This window comes from Papio anubis, chromosome 17 (assembly GCF_008728515.1).
Source record: "Papio anubis isolate 15944 chromosome 17, Panubis1.0, whole genome shotgun sequence".
Classification (NCBI taxonomy): domain Eukaryota; kingdom Metazoa; phylum Chordata; class Mammalia; order Primates; family Cercopithecidae; genus Papio; species Papio anubis.
The window spans coordinates 10,212,281-10,235,375 of NC_044992.1; the positions used below are offsets into that span (position 1 = coordinate 10,212,281).

Consider the following 23,095-nt stretch of genomic DNA (forward strand, 5'->3'; position numbering starts at 1 on the left):
CTTCCTCCGGAAGTCGGAAGGAGCCGCTCTGTCCGTCCCGCTCGTTGGTGGCGCGGTTGCTTATCCCGTAGTCAGGATCCTTTCAGCTCAGGGGCCGGCGCACGGTAGGTAGTTCCTTGCGGCTGGAGGCGGGTCCGGCGCGGGCTGGGCGGTGCCACGGGACCGCGGTGCCACGGGACCGCGGAGCCACGGAAGGGGGATGCCTTAGGGGTCCAGGTGGGCGGCTGGGCCGAGGCAAGGCGGCCCCAAGCGCTGGGGGCGCGCCGCCTTGGTCGGGGGCTTAGGTGACCACAGCCAGCTCCTCGCCCCGGGGACACCCCAACCTCGGAAGAGAGAACACACTGCCTAGAAACCCACAGGACTAGGCAGCCCCCGTAACCCTTCCTTGTCTGGCCGACTTTGTCAACGTCGTCTTGCCGGCCAAGAGGAAGTGCAAGATTGTTGACTCTTTTACATCTTTGAAATAGAAACCGACCCATTGCAATTGAAATAATCTGTAACTTAAAAAAAAAAAATTGCTAATTAGGATAATTTGAGTGGTTTGGGTGGTCTGGAAGAACTTTAAATGCCCAGCGCTTCTACTTATTTAATATTATATTGTACCCTAATTAATAAAGCATAGCAGTGTATAAAGAAGTGTAGATGGCATGATATCCCGTCCCTTAACTTAGTCTTTCTGGGCCCCAGTTTCTTAAAATACTCTCACGGACTCCCTTGCTTCCTAAAGTTTCGTGATTTGAAGTTTGTTACGGGTTCCTCGTCTGGAACTGCTTATGTTCCTTACCAATGAGGCCAAGAGTATCCGTATGTTTTTCGTTCCTTGTGCAAGTCTAACTTCATTCCATCTGCCTTATAATCTTTAAGATCCGCAATATTAACCACTTCCTCCCCGCCCCTACCTCGGTGGTTGCTTTGCAAAAACCTCTAATGACTTAACTACAGATCTCGCTCCTGTGTGGCTTTTTTTTACCCCCCAAGGGACCGACACGGAGTAGGAGAAACTCGTGCTCTGGTGAGTGTTGGACCAGAGCATGGTTGGTTTGCTTGTTTTCTATGAGTTGGCCATACTAGCCAACTGTGCTGCTCCCTAACCCAGTAACGGAGCATCCTGTTACCTGTGTTTTTTGATTGTTGGTTGGACTAGGATTTTCAGAAATTTCTGCCAGAGTTCTTAAATGTTTGTTCAGCACTTCAAGTCGTTAATCAAACTATTTTTTTTCTATCTTAAAGTTGCCCGTGGGTAAGATTTTTACTCTTTTATCTTTGTGTATTTGTTTGCCCAGGGATAATTTTTTCCTGTAATTGACAAAAAGACATAAAAGTACCTTGTGTAGTCAGGCAAATAGCATACAAAAAGTATTGTTCATCTCTAATTGCCCAATTGTAGGTTACCTGATCAGACACCCAAATTAAGATTGAAGTCAGTGTTTCTAGCTCATCTATTAAATTTTATTTGCTAAAGTGCTTCTTTTAGTAGCAACTTCTTCATATTAATTTTATAATATTAAATAAAATACTATCATTGAAAACAGTTCTTGGGGCCAGATGTGGTGGCTCCCGCCTGTAATGCCATCATTTTGGGAGGCGGAGGTGAGTGGATCGCTGGAGCCTAGGAGTTTGAAACTGCAGTGAGCTGTGATCAGGCCACTGCATTCCAGTCTAGGCAACAAAGCAAGACTATGCCTCTAAAAAATAAATAAAATAAAAATAAAATAGTTCCTGACTCAAAGTAGGTGTTTTATAACTGCATTTTGGATGAATTGCTAGTAACACCTGAGCCTGATGGCAAGGACCCATGAAACCTTAGTGTCAGAAGGTGCCTACAGTGTTATCGTGTATATCCTTATCACTTTTATTACTGCTGTGAAACCACCAAAGTTAACAAATGAGGTTTATGTTTTGTTTTCCAAGTTAGATATTTTTCTTTTTTCTTTTCTTTTTGTTTTTTGAGACGTAGTCTCCCTCTGTCGCCCAGGCTGGAGTGTGCAGTGGTGCGATCTCAGCTCACTGCAACCTCTGCCTCCTGGGTTCAAGTGATTCTCCTCCTTCATCCTCCCAAGTAGCTGGGACTACAGGCGCGTGCCACCAGCCTGGCTAATTTTTTTTTTTTTAATGTATTTTTGGTAGAGACAGTGTTTCATCGTGTTAGCCAGGACAGTCTCAGTTTCCTGATGTGATCCGCCCGCCTCAGCCTCCCAAAGTGCTAGATTACAGGCGTGAGCCACTGTACCCGGCCCCAATTTAGATATTTTTCTTGAGAGAAGCAGGGCATGGATTAGTATCATCTGATATTGGTTCTATCAATAGTGATCAGATTTTGTTCTTGACATAACTTTAGGCTGGTTTGACTGGGACAGCTAGGCCCTAACTTTTTGTGAACTTCCCAGCACCCTAATGTGTTTACTGCATTTTTGTTCCAGACCCCTGCCCCTTGGGCCTAACTCCTAACCACAAACATTTCCTGCCCCGACTTAAGTTTCCTTTTGGTATGCTCTCTGCATAGAAAACGTCTGCTGCACCCTTAGGCTAGGAGCCTCTGTTAACAGTAGTTTCTCTTAACAGAGTCTGCTTTATTAATCTCTAGACTTCCCCTGCTGCCCCCTTTACCTTTGACAATAGAGTGAAGGAAACATACTTTTTTCAGGATAGAGCTACTTCTTTTACAAGTTCATTATTGATGCTTGAAGGCTTTCCACAAGGAACTTCAGCCTTCTGCGGATCTTAAGTATTGGAGAAGTTTTATTAGTATGATCTTGTAGCAACTTTTCAGTAATTAAGCATCCTTGGATATGGGAGGCCTGAGGCAGGTGGATCACTTGAGCTCAGGAGCTTGAGACCAGCCTGGACAACATGGCAAAACCCTATCTCTACAAAAACAAAAGAAAAAAGCCCCCCAAAAAAGCCAAGTGTGGTGGTACATGCCTGTAGTCCTAGCTACCAGGGAGGCTGAATTGGGAGGATCACTTGAGCCCAGGAAGTCGAGGCTACAGTGAGCCGTGATTGTACCACTGCACTCCAGCCTGGGCAACAGGCAACAGAGCCAGACCCTGTCTCAGAGAAGAAAAAAAAAAAAAAATTCTCTTATGCCTAAGGTGGTTTTCTCAAAATGCTGGCTACTTACCCTGTACCATGACTTGATGGGAATTTTGAGAGCAACTCTTACAAACTTTTCTACATTATTCTCTTCTATTAAAATGTTGCAGTAGTTTCAATTATCTGAGGCTCATTAGACAGATTTTCAGATATATAATTTTAAAATTATTTTCTTAACATGCATATAGTACTTTATGGTTTACAGAGATTTACAAAGTAATAGTTTACTGTGATCAGAACTCAGTTGAAGCTCACAATAACGTGTTGAAGGTTATTTTGCTCCAGGAAACACAAGGACTATAATTCAGTTCTGGGTCTTTCCTTTCAAAGCAGCTTTCAGCACTTTATAATACCTCTTTAAAACTTAGATAATGTAGCATATAATAAATGGTGCAGGCAGACTTTGAAAACAAAGTTCACTAATAACTTGCCATTCTCCTTTCTATTCAAAAGCGAAATATTTCCTTAGGTCTTCTAATTTTTCCAGGTTTGATTTTCTCTAAATTTTTGAATTTTTTTTTTAACTTTATAATTTTTTTTTTTTTTTTTTGAGATAGAGTCTCGCTCTGTTGCCCAGGCTGGAGTGCAGTAGCACCATCTCTGTTCACTGCCAGCTCCGCCTCCCGGATTCATGCCATTCTCCTACCTCAGCGTCCTGAGTAGCTGGGACTACAGATGCCTGCCCCCACACCCAGCTAATTTTTGTATTTTTTAGTAGAGATGGGGTTTCACCATGTTAGCCAGGATGGTCTCGATCTCCTGACCTCGTGATCCGCCCGCCTCGGCCTCCCAAAGTGCTGGGATTACAGGTGTGAGCCACCGTGCCCGGCCTATATATACATTTTTAAACACACATAAAAGTAGTTAGAATAAACCTCTTGCACCCATTCCTAGCTTCAACAATTATCCTCTACTCATGATTTTTTGTGTGTGTCTGTATTTGGTGGAGGGAGGGAGCTATTTTGAAAAACTTTCTGACATTAGAATGCTTATTAATCCTAAATTTCCTCACTGGAGGTGGCTTTGAGTTTTTGATCTCTCTGTTCACCAGGACCAATCTTTCTGAGCTCCCCCAACATCTCCCTGAACCAAGAAAGGAAAGGCTAAACTCGCTAGGAGAGTCAGTGCCCTAACCACCTGGTTCTTTTTGCCCTGACATACTCACTTCTGATCCTGACTGTCTTCCCTGAATGTGTTTCTGAAATCTGAAATGCCCCCAAATCAGAAACTTGAGCACCAACATAAAGCTCAAAGGAAATGTTCATTGGAGCATTTTGGATTTTGGATTTTCAGATCAGGAATGCTCAACTGTTAAGTATATTCCAAAATCTGAAAAAGTTCGAAATCTAAAACACTTCTGGTCCCAAGCATTTTGGATAAAGGGATACTAACCTTATTTTTAAAAGCCGTGTATATTCAACACTTTGGATCTCTCTTTTTCCCCCAGAACACATTGCTATTTTGAAGTGTGCCCCTTGGTGCTTCTCTCCACATTAACTTTCCTTAAAAATTGCCAGTTCTTAGGATAGCCTTGAGTTTTTCTAAACTAAACTGTGTTCCAGTGGAAGGTGTATTTGAGAGGATTTTGGTATCAAATGACAGAAAATACATTTGATTTAGCTTTAAGCCCAGGAGAATTTATGTGCTGATATGTGTAACTAAATGACCAGAGATTGTTCTAGCAGGGACAGGTGAATTTAGGTATTCAACTAATGTTTTCAGAAATCTCTGTCTTTCCATCATTCAGAATTGTTTCCTTCTGTGTTGGATTTCTTGTCCGTTCATTTTTCTCCAAAAATTGAAGCCTTAGTTTATCAGCATAGGAGACAGTGACAAATTTTGCTAGTAGTGCCAGCGCCTGTCCCAGGGCTGATGCTTATTGTGACCTAGCTTGAGTTGCATGCCTACCCCTAACTGGCCAGAGGAAACTGGGCTTTTATTGGCCAGGTCTGGGCCATGTGTCTGCGATTTCACTTCCCCAGCTGGTGAATGGGGATGGAGGTCAGACCACAAGAACTGAGAGTGGGAAATTGGAAAAATGCCTAGAGAAAAATTGGGGTGCTGTCACCTTAAGAACAGGAAATGAATGCTGGGTAGGCAAAAATAACAGCTGTCTTCTGGAGAGAAGATCCAATTCATTGGGACTAAATCCCCTCGAGGAGATCCACAACACATATTGTCACCATAAAAGCTCTGAATTTAAAGACAAAAACAAGCTCACTTGGCAGGGGATAAGATCACCCCCCAGAAATAGTTTTCTCTTAACCTTGGTGATAATATTCATGTTATATACTTGCTAAGTTATCTTCTGATTTGATTCTTCTATTAATCTGAACTTGGAATCGCAAATATTTGAAACCTAACATAAGGCTAGAGATTTTTAAACTGACTTAGATGGATTTTTGTATTTCCTGTAATTTATTGAAGTTACCCGCTTTTCCAATCAGATTACCTCTAATTTACACACCCTCATACATACTTACTGACTTGATATCTAATGAGATTTTCAGATGGGGGCTGCAGGAAGAAGTGGGCAAATTAAAAAAAGTATGAGAACACCATGTGTAAGGATTTCCATCTCTTTCTGGTGCTGTTACCTATTTTAGGGCTAGATATGCCCAACCAGATTAAGGAAGAAAGTAGCTGAAACTCATAATTAGGTGGATTAAAGAGTGTATCATTAGTAACAACAGTTTTAGGATGAAAAGAGGCCCCTAATTCTCAGATAAGTCAAACTGAAGTCTTATCCTTATTCCAATTGTGGAGTTGTTTTCATCTCTTATAGGAGTACTCTTAGAGTTGTTATAGGAGTACTCTTAGAGTTGTTATAGGAGTACTCTTAGAGTTGTTGTAGGAGTACTCTTAGAGTTGGGATTTTACATGTCCGTAGAGGTTTCAGTAGGAACTCTGTAGATACATTTGTCAAATGACTAGAGATGAGGAGTCTGAAAGTAATTTTGGAAAGACAAATGAATTTTTAGGTTTTAAATAATTCAGACACCACAGCAACAGTTTATTACTATAGTCTTTATGACAAAAATTGTTGACAATTTAGGATCTTGGCCTTTGATTTTTGTTTGAATCATTAGCGTTCTGGGCTCATTTAAGAGATTATAATTTACAGTTTAAACAATCGAATAATAGTTTTTTCAAGGTTAAATCTTGCTCTTTTTGGCCACTGAGGCAGGGCAGAGATCATTTATAAGAAGAAAAGATTTCATCTTTTCTGTTTTGATGTGGGGTAGGTTAATATTCAAGTTTAAAAGAAAAAAAAACCCTGGTTCAAATTAGGATCCAGGGCTGGTGTGGTGTCTCCTACCTGTAATCCCAGCTACTTGGGAGGCTGAGGTGGAAGGACTGCTTGGGTCCAAGACCAGCCTGGGCAGCATAGTGAGACCATGCAAAAAAAAAAAAAAAAAAACACAAACAAAAAAAGCAAATTTTAATCCCAACTATTGAAGAACCAGGAACCACTGCTCACAGAAATGATAATAGTCACGTCAGTTGGTTTTTGTGCTGGATGTTTTTGTTATTGTTGTTTCAAATTATTCCTCTCCTTTCATATCTGCATTGCCTCCCCCTCACCTATTACTTCAGATATAAAATATGAGAAACTTACTTTGGGTGACCTACCCACCAAGGAAGAGCAAAGATTCAGCCTGACACAAAATAACCCATAATAGGAATCTTGCAAAGTACATACAGTGAATGAATGTAATATACAGCTTTCTTAAAAAAATAATAATCTTGAAGTTTTTGATAGAATTATTTGGTGTTTGTGGGACAGGTGTGTGTGTGTTTAAAGTGAATATTTCTTAAAAATCAGCAATTGTTCCAGACTTAAATTGGACTTTATTAGCATTAGAATGTCTATTTATTGATAGGATAGTACCTTTTGTAAATTGTTACTCTTCTGAAAGAGATTATCTGTTTTCCAGAAGAGAAAGCAAGTGTTTTAGATGGTTAGTAGTTTAGACCTAAGACTGTTGGACTCTAAAGCCCATGTACTTTTTCCTGTACCAAGCTGTCTAATGAATTAACCTTTAACATTCCCTTTATCATTTTCTGCAGTGAAATTGAGGAATTAAAACGTTTATAATTTAGCTGTCTTTTTTTACTTTAGTTTATTTAGAAACCTGTTTGGAGGTTATGGATGATAAACCCAGCCCTGAAGCCCTAAGTGAGAGTTCAGAGCGTCTTTTCTCCTTTGGCGTTATTGCAGATGTTCAATATGCTGACTTAGAAGATGGCTTTAATTTCCAAGGAACCAGGCGGCGATACTACAGACATAGTCTTCTTCACTTACAGGGCGCCATTGAAGACTGGAATAATGAAAGCAGCACGCCCTGTTGTGTCCTTCAGCTTGGAGATATCATCGATGGATATAATGCACAGTATAATGCATCCAAAAAGTCCCTAGAACTTGTTATGGACACATTCAAGAGGCTTAAAGTGCCAGTTCATCATACATGGGGAAACCACGAATTCTATAACTTCAGTAGAGAGTATTTAACACACTCTAAACTTAACACTAAGTTTCTAGAAGATCAGATCGTACAACATCCCGAGACCATGCCTTCAGAGGATTATTATGCTTATCATTTTGTACCATTCCCTAAATTCCGGTTCGTTTTACTTGATGCGTATGACTTGAGTGTCTTGGGCATGGATCAGTCTTCTCCAAAATACGAGCAGTGTATGAAGATATTGAGGGAGCACAATCCAAATACGGAACTGAATAGTCCTCAAGGTGAATTATTCCTTTGAGCTGAGAATCTAATAGATTGTCTTTAAATTCTTCAACTACCTTTTATTCAGCAGGAAGATGGACAATTAAGGTAAAAGAATATTGTCACTTGTTCAGGGTCAGGATTTCTCACAAGCCTGCTCTCACATGGATTGGTTACAGCTTATTCAAGATTGATTAACAGATATTTTAAATGCCTATTCTAGGCTGGGCACTTTTTCCAGAGGTAGCTATTCTGAGCTGTAAACAATACTAACAATATTAACTTTTTTGATGGATGGAATGGAGGGAGCAAACACAGTAAGTGGGCAAGACATGATAAATGAAACAGAAACAAGATTATTTCCATGGTCATAAGTGCTGCCAAGGAAATAGCATATCATGTTATAGAGTGTTGTGGAAAAGGATTAGGGTTACTATTTTAGATTAGGTGATTAGGGAAAGCCTCTCCAAGGAGAAAGATATTTAAGCTGAGACCTAAATGACAAGGAGGAGTCTCCCTGGGAAAGAATGGGCATAGGGAGTTAGCAGACTGAGGGAAAAACATGCACAGGCACTAAATGGAATAAGACTTGAGCACTGTTGAAGAGCACAGGAAAGGGCCAGGGAGGTACATGATGATTTTGGAGTGTAAACAGGGCCAAGACTATGTAGTGGCTCAGTGGATTTAATAAGAAGTTTGCATTTTTAGTCTAATGGAAAGCCAGCGAAGTAAGCAGGGGACTGTCAAGAGTGAGATGCAGTGTGATGTATTTATATATTTCTCTAAATGCTTGTGATTTCCTATTTTAAGTTGATTATTGCTAATCAGATGTTCGTAAAGAAAAAACAAGTGTCCCTACATTAACTAAATTTGAATGTCCAAATGAGGGGAAAAAATGACTTTTGATGGGTCTAACTTACTGCATTCATTTCAGGACTTTCTGAGCCCCAGTTTGTCCAGTTTAATGGAGGATTCAGCCAAGAACAGCTAAACTGGTTGAATGAAGTGCTCACATTCTCTGACACAAACCAAGAAAAGGTGGTGATTGTGAGTAAGTATTTAAATTATCTGATTACACTAACATTTCAGAGATTGGGAAAAGTTAGGTGTTAAAGCATACTAACAATATTTGTGTTTTGCTATCCTCTTTCTATAAAATGGACACTTAGTTTAAACATTTCTATTGAGAAACCACCTGAATATAAGATTAACATTTAAGGATGAACAAGGAAAACGTAAATAACAGAAACATCTTGCCATATATTGGAGCCTGTGAGTTGGTCTTTTAGGTTCAAAGTCGAATTTCCTCAAATGAGATCAGTTTATGAAGTAATTTCTTTTTTAAACATTAATATTATTATTGAAATCATTTTAGATTCGCATGCATTTGTAAGAAATAATTCAGAGCAGTCACTCCTATGCTTTGCTGTTTCCCCCAACGTTAACATTTTGTAAAACTTCAGTATAATATCACTAGCAGAATAGTGACATTAATACGAAAATAAACCCTCCAGAAGTTTGGCTTTTTCTTTTTTTTTTTTTTTTTTTTTTGAGACGGAGTCTCGCTCTGTGGCCCAGGCTGGAGTGCAGTGGCCGGATCTCAGCTCACTGCAAGCTCCGCCTCCTGGGTTTACGCCATTCTTCTGCCTCAGCCTGCCGAGTAGCTGGGACTACAGGCGCCCGCCACCTCGCCCGGCTAGTTTTTTGTATTTTTTTTAGTAGAGACGGGGTTTCACTGTGTTAGCCAGGATGGTCTCGATCTCCTGACCTCGTGATCCGCCCGTCTCGGCCTCCCAAAGTGCTGGGATTACAGGCTTGAGCCACCGCGCCCGGCCAGTTTGGCTTTTTCTAAGTTGGTTTTTTTTTTTTTTTTTTAAACCTTCTCTCCATGAGAGAAGCAAGAACCCAAAGGTGAGATGACTTCACCATGATAACGAAGACATAAAAATTACCAAGAAACTTGACTCAAAATTAAAAACAAGCTGAATTCAGCCTGGCCAACATGATGAAAGCCCATCTCTACTAAAAATATAAAAAAAAGTTAGCGGGGCGTGGCGGCGCACGCCTGTAGCTCCAGCTACTTGGGAGGCTGAGGCAGGAGAATTGCATGAACCAGAAGGTGGAGGTTGCAGTGAGCCGAGATCATGCCACTGCACTCCAGCCTAGGTGACAAAGATCTTATCTCAAAAATAAATAAATAAATACATAAATAAAGCCAAGCACAAAGAAAAAACACTGAGCTGAATTCTGAAGTGTGGAATCCAGGATGCAATCAGCTTACAAAGGAGCTTGACGCCACACTAAACAATTTGTTGGTGGAAGTCAGTACCAGGGCGTAGATCTTTTCCTCAAGGTAGGAAGCCCTGAGTTTCTTAAGCTCTAATGAAGTAATTTCTAAGTGAGAAATTCCGTTCGGGGACCATACCAAATCTCAGCCTTCGAGACCTGCCTGTCAGCAAAGTGGCCACCAAACAGAGGCCACTGCTGCCTAGACGCAGCAAAATGCATCCCCTGGTATCACAGGGGATGCGGGCTAAAGGCTCGGCTGGCAGGGAGCACTGTGCAGTTCTCTAGCTGTGCCTCCCACACAGTCACAAGGAAGTTAGATTTGTATAATTTTCATTTAGAATCATTTTTGATGGATACACTGCCATCAGAGATTGTAGGAATCCAGGGGTGCTTAAAACATACGCGTCTGTGTGCACATGCACACGTGAAGCCACACATACACGGAACTGAATTTGGATTTGCAGCATGGTGGGGAGACTTGGTTTGGAGGTTGAGATTAGAGCCCTTGGTTTAGAGTTAGAATTGATGTGGGGTAATAGGTGAGAAGGCTAGACTGAGAGCCGGAAGGACAGGATGCCATTCTGGCTCTGGTTTATATGAACTCTGTGGGCCTGGGCAAATAGCAAACCTACAAACTGCAGTGTTCTCAATAGTGTATCTAATGAAATTATAAATATGAAACCCCTGGCCGGCCGGGCGCAGTGGCTCAAGCCTGTAATCCCAGCACTTTGGGAGGCCGAGACGGGTGGATCATGAGGTCAGGAGATCGAGACCATCCTGGCTAACACGGTGAAACCCCGTCTCTACTAAAAAATACAAAAAAAACTAGCTGGGTGAAGTGGTGGGCGCCTGTAGTCCCAGCTACTCGGGAGGCTGAGGCAGGAGAATGGCGTGGACCCGGGAGGCAGAGCTTGCAGTGAGCTGAGATCCGGCCACTGCAGTCCAGCCTGGGCGACAGAGCGAGACTCTGTCTCAAAAAAAAAAAAAAAAAAAAAAAAGAAACCTCTTCGAAAATGATAGGCTATTCAGATAGTTGATTATATAAAACTATATTTCTATCTGTAAAGGTAGTTTTTACTTATTAATCTTCCACTGATGTGGTAAAAACACATAGAAGGAGCAGAAGTGTTTCTGCTACCACTCGAATACCAAATGTCATTCAAGGGTTGGAAGAGGTGAGTGCCCTTGGGTTGCTGGAATGATGTGACACCTTTTGGTTCTATAATAACTGGTCTCAGAAACTAGGATACTTCTTGACTTGTGTCTGCTTTTAAGTTTTCCACTGTCAGCCTGTTCTGGAGCTGAAAGGAAGCTAGAGATCATATAGCAAGCCTTTGAATTGTAAAGATAAGGAAACTGAAGCCCAATGAGACTGAATTGCATAGCAGAATCATGGAGCTGCTGACAGCACTGAGACTAGAATCCATGCTTTATGTCTCCATCCCCTTTCCCATGTGATCCTGTGTTCTTCCCTTTGCTTTTTACTCATGGCGGTACACCTATCTAGCTTAGCAGTCTCTTAAATTTCTTCTACCATTTGATGTAAGCCTAGAAACTGGAAAGGCAAACTTTTAAAAACGGAATGATTGAAGTTTTCTTTAGTAAAATTTAAAAGTTAAAGTGTAATAGACATTTTCTTTTGCTTTTTAACTTTCATGGTGGCTACTCCGAGGTCACCCTACTTTTTGAATTTTGGCCATGCAGTTGGAAGGATAGAATTGCCATTAGCTGAGATAGGAGACATGGCAGGATGAGGGGTGTGAGTGGAGAGGGCAGGGGTTCAGGTTTGGAAATAGAAGTTTCAGATGCCCACCAGACATCAGTGGAGATGTTGAGTGGGCAGTTTAGACATTAGTAGTCTGAAATTCAGAATAGAGATTTGGGCTAGATAATAAATGTGGAAGTTGAAAGAGTATAGATGACATTTAAGGCATATAAATCACTAAGAGATCACCAATGCATTAGGTATAAATAGAGAAGTCCGAGGACCAAGCATTCAGGTACTCCTGGTAAGACGTTGGGGAAATGAGGGGCAACTGGCAAAGGAGACTGGAAATTAGTGGCCATCGAAGTTGGGGAAAAACTAGAAAGACACCACTAGGGGAAACAGTGGGGTCCTGGAATCCAAGCGTTTCAGGGAGACGGGACAACTAATTGTGTCAAATGCTGCAGGGACTTGATAGATGAGTCAGTATGGCTTTGAGGTGCTGGAAAGCTGCACACGCCTTTGGATGCTTAGCCCTTAGGTGGTAATCAGCGCGTGTATGCACTTTAAAAAAAAAAAGCAACTTGTATTACAGATAATAAATAGAAGCATGTTTAAATTTTAGAATAAAAACGAACAATAGAAAAAAGTGATTTAATGGGAAGATGCAACGTGAGCTGTACTTCAGAGTGAGAACCGTGGCTTGATCATAGATGTGTTGCTGTTAGAAATTCCAACTTCTTCTCACTCTGCTTCCACATATCTCCTGTGGACGCCAGTATAAATCTTCCCTGTTTTAACTGTTTTTCATCTGTAAAGTGGGTATGGTTACCTTGATCTCATGGGTGTTTAAAGTCTCACAGATCAGTTCTGAGACATTGTTTATGTCAGTGACACATAATCCATGGCCCATCCCTAAACTGTTTGTTTATTTATTTATATTTACATTTTTTGAGACGGAGTCTCCCTTTGTCACCCAGGCTGAAGTGTGGTAGTGTGATCTTGGCTCACTGCAACCTCCGCCTGCTGGGTTCAAGCAATTCTTCTGCCTCAGCCTCCCGAGTAGCTGGGACTACAGGCACCCACCACCATGCCCGGCTGATTTTTATATTTTTAGTAGAAACAGGTTTCACCATGTTGTCCAGGCTGGTCTTGAACTCCTGACCTCAGGTGATCCAGCTGCCTTGGCCTCCCAAAGTGTTGGGATTACAGGCGTGAGCCACCACACCCGGCCTGCTCTTTAATTATTTAGTGTTAAATCATTCTATGTTTATAACATTCATATTTAAGGAAATCAATGGGATTGGATTCCAGCACAGCACCTGCCCAATTTCGGGCTGCCTTTGCAGACTGCCCTGCATAGGACACCCTCGATCTTCCTCAGTGTTTGGGCAGCTTGAGACGACATAGGCCTCAGAGATTCAGGGTTTTGCCTCTACAGCAGCCTGTCGCACCTCATGTGAACCGTCTCACCCTTCTGTGCTCCAGAGACGTGGCTGTAGATGGCCTAGTTTTCTCATGTGTGTGAATTCTCTCTGGTCTCAGTTTATTTGCATAATGAGATAGCAATTTTTTTTTTTCTTTTTCTGAGTATTAGCCTTTAGCCATTTATTTTTATAGAAGAGATATTTCTTGGCTCATAACTCTTCTTTTCTTTAACTAACAGGCCATCTTCCCATTTACCCAGACGCCTCTGACAGTGTGTGCCTGGCCTGGAACTACAGAGATGCCCTGGCAGTCATTTGGTCTCATGAGTGCGTGGTGTGTTTCTTTGCTGGTCACACCCATGATGGTGGCTACTCTGAGGATCCTTTTGGTGTATATCACATCAGCCTAGAAGGAGTTATTGAAACAGCTCCAGACAGCCAAGCTTTTGGCACCGTTCATGTCTATCCTGACAAAATGACGTTGAAAGGGAGAGGCAGAGTTCCAGACAGAATTATGAATTATAAGAAAGAAAGAGCCGTCCATTGTTAGTCTAATTTATTTTGTTTAACTTGATAGAAAATGAGCTTTGTATGTGTTTGTCCCTCCTAAACAAAAAAATAAAAATCCTCTGTCTCATTGTTTAGTATTCAGCTTGCATAACAAAATATATTTATAGTTTCAGTGTGTGTTGGTTGATAAAATACTCAGAAATGTTATTTTGGCTCATGTATCCATTGTAAGTTAGAAACAAAATAAACCAGGGAGGAGACTGAGGCAGGGGCGAATAGTCTTTATAAGGGGTATATAGTCCTCATGAGGGATTTTATTTGGCCTTACCTGATTTTTTTTAACTTTTTACAAGGAGAATGTATTCACATGTATTAACTATGTAACTTCAAGTTCACCATATAAGCTCAGGTAAACTTTTTCTATTCACCCTGCTGTGTAAACGAGCTTTGGACAATTTTTGTTCAGAACACCTATACTTGGATTTTTATAGGCTTGTAGTCCCATTTTGTAAACAAAATTACCAATAGTTATTTCACGGGTAAGCGTGTGGCGCTCCCATCCCTGTAAGAAGGGCCTCCAGAAAAGTCATGTAGTCCTCTTGGGATTCGTAGGACCAAGTGGCAGTGCAGCCATGTGCCAGCCAGCTTGGTCTGTTTGGGCCACCAGCCACTGCTGTGTGAAGCTACAGCAGGTAAATGAATTTACACTGACTCCCTTTAAACACTAATGGGACATGTTTAACACCGTTTTCATATATGCTAAGGTTATGTGCAGAAACACTAGATGGCAAATGGGGACTATTCAGATGTAGAGTAAGTTTGATTCAGGGCCTAAACAACTATAAGAAATAAGCATGCCTGTTGAATACATGGGCACTATAGGGATATAAAGGAGTATTAGCTTTCTATGGCTGATGTAACAAATTCCCACAGACCTGGTGGCTTAAATCAACACATACTTGTTCTCTTGCAGTTCTGGAGGTCAGAAGTCTGAAGTCATTTCCACTTGGCTGAAACCAAGGTGTTGGCAGGGCCGTGCTCCCTGAGGAGGGTCTAGGAGGAATCCTCTCCAGCCTCCAGAGCTGTACTTCTTGCATTCTGTGGATCATGGCCCCTTCTTCTATCTTCAAAGCCAGCAGCGTAGCATCTTCAGATCTTTCTTTATTGTCGTATCATATTCTCTGCTGTCCACAGTCAGATCTACTTCAGCCTTTGTCTTGCAAGGACACTTACAGTAACATTTAGGGCCCATCCAGGTAAACTCCATCTCAGGATGGCTTAATCACAGCTGCAAAATTTATTTTGTGCTATAAGGTAACATAGGTTCCAGGGATTAGGACATGGATCTCTTTGAGGGCCATTGTTCAGCTGACCAGAGGTGACTATAATGTACTCTTGCACTCACAGACCTTACCATGAATTGGACATCCATCATTCAAATGTGTGAAATTTGCTGTTACACAAAGAAAGGACTGAGGGAACATGGAAGATGAATTTAATTTTGTTTGAAGGGATTGGGGACGACATACAAAATGAAGAAAAATGGCTTGAATAAGTGGGGAAGAGTATATCAAGTATAATAGCAAAAGCAGAGGCATCGAAGGATATGCCAAAGTTAGACATGGCCAGTCATGCTGTGACGATTCACCAAAAAGGTGCCGGGCTGGGGGCAGGGGGATATGGCAAGAAATACGGCTGAAAAGGGCAGGCTGGGGCTGTATTATGGAGAGCCTTGAATGATGAGCCAAGAGTTAGAATTTAACTTGCCAGATAGTGTGGAGCCCTTAGAGCTTTCTGAGCTGGGGAAATACATGATTAGATGTGTGTGAAATAGAGAACAATGGAAGAAAAATGTGAAGGTGAGAAAGATTTTAATAATAGAGGCTGGGCATGGTGGCTTACGCCTATAATCCCAGCACTTTGGGAGGCCGAGGTGGGTGGATCACTTGAGGTCAGGAGTTCCGGACCAGCCTGGCCAACATGGTGAAACCTCGTCTCTACTAAAAACACAAAAATTACCTGGGCATGGTGGCAAATGCCTGTAGTCCCAGCTACTTGGGAGGCTGAGGCAGGAGAATCACTTGAACCCAGGAGGTGGAGATTGCAGTGAGCTGAGATCGCGCCACTGCACTCGAGGCCGGGGAGACAGAGCAAGACTCCATCTCAAAAAAAAAGATTTTAATAGAAATATTAAATTTAATAATACTTAAATTCAATTTCATTAATAAAGACTTCAGGCCGGGCGCGGTGGCTCAAGCCTGTAATCCCAGCACTTTGGGAGGCCGAGACGGGCGGATCACGAGGTCAGGAGATTGAGACCATCCTGGCTAACACGGTGAAACCCCGTCTCTACTAAAAAAAAAGACTTCAAAAGACTTTTCCACCAAAAGTTAGTGCCTTTTATATGCTTAACTCGAAATGTAAAAGAGACTATGAATATTCATATAATTTCATAGTCTGCTATGGGAGAGGCAGACATGATGAAAGCACATCTTGAACATGACTGTCTTTAAGCACAGAAGTAAACATGACTTGGTCAATGGGTAGAGACCATAGGGAATTTGCAGATGAGTCTTTCTTTGCATGTGACTTCAATAGTTAATTAATACTAAAGGAGTTATAAAAGCCACAAATATGTAAGCAAAATGTACACTGGAGAACTCAAATCCTTGATGTGTATTTTACTGACCCTTAAGTTTCACTTTGTTTTAATATCAACTAGATTTGTTTTCTCCCTTTTTACTCATTCAAGTCTTGATCTTAGACAATTTCTCACCATTCGGTGGCCACTGTGCCAATAGCAAAAATGAAATACACATACCTCCTTTAACAAATATTTATAGAATATTTACTACAGTAATAAAGACAATAAAAATAGACAAACTACCAGACTCATTTACACTCTCCTAACCTGTGGACGGTACTACTCATTCTTTTTGAGTGAAGTATTTCCCAGATCTCTCTTTCCTAGATCAGACAAAACAGTATCTGACCACAGAGTTTGATGCTTGTGTATGTAAAAAGTTGCCATCGGCCGGGCGCGGTGGCTCAAGCCTGTAATCCCAGCACTTTGGGAGGCCGAGATGGGTGGATCACGAGGTCAGGAGATCGAGACCATCCTGGCTAACACGGTGAAATCCCGTCTCTACTAAAAAAATACAAAAAACTAGCCGGGCGTGGTGGCGGGCGCCTGTAGTCCCAGCTACTCGGGAGGCTGAGGCAGGAGAATGGTGTAAACCTGGGAGGCGGAGCTGGCAGTGAGCTGAGATCCGGCCACGGCACTCCAACCTGGGCGACAGAGTGAGACTCCGTCTCAAAATTTAAAAAACAGTTGCCATCCAGATGCTTAAATATAGGACTGTCCAACAGAAATGCAATGTAAGCCACGTAAATAAAAGTAAACAGAAACAGATAAAATCAACTTAACAGTATATTTAACCCAATATAGCCAAAATATTGTTTCAACATGTAATCAATACAAAAAATATTTTACATTCTTTTTCTACCCATGTCTTTAAAATCCAGTGTATTTTACATTTAAAGCCCCACTCATTCGGACAATAAAATTTCACTGAAAATACTTTATCTGTATTTAGGTATCATAAAATTTGCAATTGGAAAGTTAGATTCAAATACCCAAGTTGTTCCAAACACGGTAAGTTTTCTAATAATCAAGTACCCATTTTAAAATGGAAATGAAAAAAAAAAAAAACCTCTCCTCCCTAGGGTTACTTTGGACATCCATTTATAAAGCATGTGTATAGATTTTGACCTTATTTCTCATTTAGAAGGTACTTATATTCCCTATTTTCTTCCCGATTGGTCCCTAATTCCTTTATTCTATCTAGCTTCCCTTTCTTTCCAAGACATGCCTGCTCATTTGGTTCATCTAGAGTTCTCCTTGAGTTCACTGCACTGTGCCAGATCTGGATAAGATTAGTTTAGGGCTGGGCTAGGCATGGTGGCTCACACCTGTAATCCCAGCACTTTGGGAGGCCGAGGTGGACAGGTCGCTTGAACTCAGGAGTTCAAGACCAGCCTGGGCAACTTGGCAAAACCCTGTCTCTACGAAGAATTTAAAAAAAATCAGCCAGGCGTGGTGGTGCACACTTGTAGTCCTAGCTCTTTGGGAGGCTGAGGTAGGAGATCACCTGAGCCCCGGGAGGTCCAGACTGCAGTGAGCCATGATCACACCACTGCACTCCAGCCTGGGCAACACAGTGAGACTGTCTTAAAAAAAAGAAAGAAAGATCGGGGTATAGCCCTCTCTTGAACCTCTATTTCAGTATATTACCCAATCCCTGCTCCCCTCTATTTTAATCATGGACAGCCCTCTGTAATTTTTCCGAATACTTTATAGCTTCAGAGTGTTCTTACATTATCTAGATTGATCCTTGCTACTGTATAAGTAGATGTGGCATTAATCCTATGTTATAAAGAAATATCCACTAGGAGGTTTATATATTTGCCCAAATTACATAGTTACAAAGTTGAGTTAGAACTCGTATTTTTACACTTCTATTCTCTAGCCTTTTCCACTACATTATGACACAAGACCCTGCAGAAAGTCTTCCGAAAATATCAGACCGTCTCTGACTTGTCCCATCCAATCTTATATCAAATTATACGCATCCTTAAAAAGTTATTTGGAGTTTTAAAAAACTCTATTAGCCCAAATTACCTGAAATAAACTCCTGGCTTGTTCCTCTAATGTTTATAAAAAATTGATTGAAAATATTCATTTTAAAAACAAAGTTCTTGAATTTATTTAAATTACTGTCTTGCAATGAGTTGGCCAGGAGGACCGCATTTCCTTGTTAATATATATGTAGACCCATGAAATAAATGGGAAAAGTGTGATTATAATGGCAATAGCCAACTGAATTCTTCCACCAACTGGAGTCCTATAAAGACACAAAAATTATTATAAATAAAAGTCCAAAAAAAGTATGGATTGCTTTGGAAACAAGTATAAAGACTGAATTGATAAAACACATAATTACATTTTAGTATGTTCTCAGGTGTTTTATTGAAATATAACTCACTGATTTATAGAAATTAATTATATATATGCTAAATATAAATCCTTGTTTATATGTGTTACAAATACCTCGTCCCACTTGATGTCTTTTGAGGAAGTCAATGATTAATTTGACAGTGTTAAAGTTGATCTTTTCCTAATGATTTTTGTGTTCTGTTTAAGAATTTCCCTCACTAAAATGTTGAAGGTATTATATTCTCTAGAAGTTTTATTGTTTTTTTATCACATATTTATTAAAGACATTTATAGTTTGTTAAAAAATACTGCCCTGATATACACAACATTTTCTTGATAATGGTAATTAAAAACTACCCCCACCCCGCCATGTTCACACCAATATTCAATGTAGATTGGTTTAATCTTGAAGTGTAATCCAGTAAGACTGAAGACCAAACACTTCAGGTCCTGGGCAAGACAATAAAATACGCGTAAGCCGTCCAGATCCTTGGATTGATTGACGTCAATAAGGGAACCAATTTTTGATGTTGTAAAAGAAATGTGTTCATCTCCAATAATGATTTCAAGCTCCTGCCAGCCCAGTTGGTTGGGAGGAGGCCATAACGCATCATCCTCTTTGATAATTTCCCTGTCATAAATTATACTCTTCAGTTCCTCCATCACGCTTTTATGTACATAAGCCTCTTTTCTGATCATGACATCATTCTTACAATTGCTGTTGTTGGCTTATCTTAATTTCCCGTCTGGTCAGAACTCAAACTCCAGAAACTCGTGGCTGAACTTGCCCTTGTGCGCCACGTAGTAATGTAGATAAAAGTCACTCTGGATGGCTTGCAAAAGACAACCGAGACCGAACTTCTAAGAGAAAGCCGCACCTCCGCGGTCTGTACCCGACACTCTGTTTTGCTTTTTTATAATAGATCTGTGATCCCCTTGGAATTGATTTTTATGAAAGTTGTGAAGTAGGGGTTGTTTCACTTTTTTCCAAACGGATATTGAATTTATCCAAGCCTATTTATTGAAAAGACTGCCTTCTTAGATACCGTGAAGTATCATCTTTGTCATAAGTCTAAACTCTACATATGTATAGATCCGTTTCTAAATTCTACTGTTCTATCATTTTATTTATTCATCCTTTTGTCATTATATGTTTAGCCCTCCAATTATTTAGGTCTTCTTCAATTTCTCCCATAATGTGTTATAATTTTATGTGTAGAGATTTTGCATATCTCTGCTAGATTTATTCCTAGGGAGTTGATTTTCTGAATGTTTTTATACATGTTAACTTTTTGTTTTATCACTTTCTGTTACTTGCTGAAAGAAATGCAGTTAATTCTTGTATCCTGATCCAGTGATCATATAAAACTCACTTATTCTAGTGATTTCTTAGATTCTTTTTTATTTTCTACACACGTATTCATATCACCTACAAATCATGAAAATTTTATTTCTTCTTGTCCAATCCTCGGGCATTTTATTTCTTTCTCTTGCCTTATTTTACCGGCTGGGACGATAGCTAGCATGGCATTGAGTACAAGTGGCCATATGGCCAACCTCATCTCATTCCTGATCTCAGAGGGAAAGTTTTCAACTGTTCACCATTAAGTCTCAGGCTTCAGTGTGGATCTCTTCTATCAGGCTAAGTTCCCTCCTACGCCCATTTTCTGAGAGCTTTTAACATGAATGGATGCTGAATTTTATGAAATGCTATTTCTGTATGAATCTACAAGATAGTTTATTTTCTTCTTTCATTCCATTAATGTGGTGGAAAACATTGGTTGGTTTTTTTAAATGTGAAACTAACTTTGCATTCCTAGAATAAACCCAACTTGGTGGTTGGGTTATATATTGCAGGATATGATTTGCTAATGTGTTGTTTAGTTTTCCATCTGTGCTCATGAGTGAGACTGCCATGTAATTTCATTTTTTTGTCATGTTCTTGTCAAGTTTAGGTTACCTGTCCTCATAAAATTAGTTGGAAAGTGTTTCTTCTTTTTCTGTTCTCTGGAAGTATTTACTGAAAGTTGGTATTATTTTTTTCCTTAAATATTAGGTAGACTTCTCCAGTTATGCCATCTAGGTCTAGTGTTTTCCTTTAGGAAAAATTTAAATTATGAATTTTTTTTTTTTTTTTTGAGACGGAGTTTCGTTCTTGTCACCCAGGCTGGAGTGCAATGGCGTGATGTTGGCTCACTGCAACCTCCACCTCCTGGGTTCAAGCGATTCTCCTGCTTCAGCCTCCCGAGTAGCTAGGATTACAGGCGCCTGCCACCACGCCCAACTCATTTTTTGTATTTTTAGTAGAGATGGGGTTTCACCGTGTTAGCCAGGATGGTCTCAAACTCCTGACCTCAGGTGATCAGCCCACCTCAGCCTCCTCCCAAAGTGCTGGGATTACAGGCGTGAGCCACCGCACCCAGCCCTATGAACTCAATTTCTTTAATAGTTATGAGACTGTTCTGAGTATTTCTTCTTGTGTAAATGTTGGTAAACTGTATTTTTTCAAGAAATTTGTCTATATTTTCAAATTTATTGGTGTAAAGTTCTTCATAATATCCACTTATGATTTTTACAATACTTATTAGATATATAGTAGTATTCTCTTTTTTATTCCTGATATTTGTTATTTGTACTTCCTCACGCTCTTTTTTCCTTTTTGTCTTGTCAAGGCTTATCAATGTTATAAATCATTTTAGAGAATCAATATTTGATGTTGTTAATTCTCTATTTTTATGTTGATTTTCTTATTTCACTGACTTCTGCTTTTATGTTTATTTTCTTCTTGTTTCTTTGGGGTTTAACTTGCTGTTCTTTTCCTAACTTCTTGAAATGAAAAATTTCTAACTTGCTGGAAGCTTAAAAAAAAATGTACTTATGGCTATATGTTTCCCTCTAAGCAAGATTTTTAGCTGCATCTCACACATTTTGATACGTAGTATTTACCTTATTCAGTTCAAAATATTTTCTAATTTCCATTGTGATTTCTTCTTTGACCCAAGTGTTATTTGAAAGTGTATTTTCTAACTTCCAAATATACAGGAATTGCCTAATTATCTTTTTGTTAATGATTTCTAGTTTAATTGCACTGTGGTCAAATAACATACTCTGTAGGATTTCAGTCCTTTGAAATTTGTTGGTACTTATTTCATGGCCAAACATACAGTCTTTTTGTAAAATACTGAATGTGCACTTGAAAAGAATGTGTATCCTGCCATTCTTGGTTTATTGTGTGGTTAAAATCTTTTATGTCGTTATTTTTCTTTTTTGTGTTTGTTAGTAACTGAGAGAAGTGTGTTAGTCTCCCAAGATGATTGTGGCTTTTTCCATTTTTCCTCTTAGTTCTGTCATTTTTTGTTGTATTTATTTGGTGGCTATGTTATTAGGTCCATAGAAATTTAGCACTGTTATATCTTCTTGATGAACTGAACCTTTTGTCATTGAAAAGTGTCTTCCTTCGGCATCTTAAATCTACTTTCTAACAAGTGGTGTTGAGATAACCACATAGCCACATAGAAAAATATAAAATTAGACCTGTTCTTCATACCATTACACCAGGATAAATTCTAAACAGATCAAATATTTAAATGTGTAAATGAAACCATGCAGGTATTAGAAGAAAACTTAGGTAAGTTACTTTACAACCCGAGAGAGAGAAGGTTTTCCTAACTATGACTCCAAATCCAGAAGCAATAAGGAAAAGGACCGATAAATACAATTACATGAAAACAACAACAACAAAAGACTTTTTCATGGCAAAGTACACTTTGCATAAGCAAAGTTAAAGGAAAATAACAAACTGCAAAGAAATATTTTCAGCTTACATCACAGATAGAGCTTCTAAAAATAGAGAAGACCAGCAACCTTAGAATCAGGTTAAACCTACATTGCTCAGAGATATACCAAGATTTTTACAGACAAAGAAATATAAATGGCTCTTAATCATATGAAAATGTGTTCACTTTTGCTCTTAATAAGAGAAATGCAAGGTAAAACTACCCCTTTCTCAACTATCCAATTAGCAAAAATTCAAGATTTTGATAACGTACTCTGTTGGCAAGGCTATGGGGAAACAGACACTGTTAGCCATGGCTGGTGGGGATGTAAAATGGAAGAGCCATCTGGAGGGGAATTTGGGAGTACATAGAAATATTAACTATGCAATTACACTTTGACCCAGCACCTCTCACTTCCAGGAATTCATCTCAAAGACACGCTGGCAAAAATATGTTAGATATATGCATATGGCTATTAATTGCAGCACTATTTTTCATAGCAAAAGCCTGGGTACTATCTAAATAGTAGAGGACTGGTTGATTAAGCTATGGAGCCATCAGCAGAGTAA

The 23,095-nt window shown here is 39.9% G+C and overlaps 2 protein-coding genes and 1 pseudogene across 8 annotated transcripts in view; 1 reads left to right on the forward strand and 2 right to left on the reverse strand.

Annotated features, from left to right (window-relative positions):
- Positions 1-2: 2 nt before the first annotated feature.
- ADPRM (ADP-ribose/CDP-alcohol diphosphatase, manganese dependent) lies at positions 3-15,592 on the forward strand. 4 transcript variants are annotated; one of them, XM_031657381.1, is made up of 5 exons: positions 4-104; positions 7,217-7,843; positions 8,758-8,874; positions 13,484-13,789; positions 14,728-15,592. In XM_031657381.1, exons 2-5 carry the CDS (start codon positions 7,243-7,245, stop codon positions 14,766-14,768), a joined length of 1,065 nt encoding a protein of 354 aa, XP_031513241.1. In that variant the 5' UTR covers positions 4-104; positions 7,217-7,242; the 3' UTR covers positions 14,769-15,592. The 4 variants fall into 4 exon arrangements, with proteins under 4 accessions (XP_021784433.1, XP_009187949.1, XP_031513241.1 ...); XM_021928741.2 differs by lacking the exon at positions 13,484-13,789 and having other exon boundaries at positions 3-104; XM_009189685.3 differs by lacking the exon at positions 14,728-15,592 and having other exon boundaries at positions 3-104; positions 8,758-8,870; positions 13,484-13,883.
- The window catches only part of TMEM220 (transmembrane protein 220), a 22,486-nt gene continuing 13,176 nt past the window's right edge, over positions 13,786-23,095 (reverse strand). Inside the window, exon 6 of one of the 3 annotated variants that reach the window (XM_009189688.4) lies at positions 13,786-15,061. In XM_009189688.4, the coding sequence (XP_009187952.1) occupies positions 15,052-15,061 (10 nt within the window). In that variant the 3' untranslated portion in view covers positions 13,786-15,051. Of the gene's footprint in view, positions 15,062-17,166; positions 18,659-23,095 lie in introns of those variants that run through there. The other 2 variants (XM_003912351.4, XM_017950351.3) reach the window with 2 other exon arrangements.
- Positions 18,656-20,894, reverse strand: LOC108582577 (annotated as a pseudogene). The gene has a single exon (XR_001896199.3). The product of XR_001896199.3 is annotated as a protein mago nashi homolog pseudogene (transcript).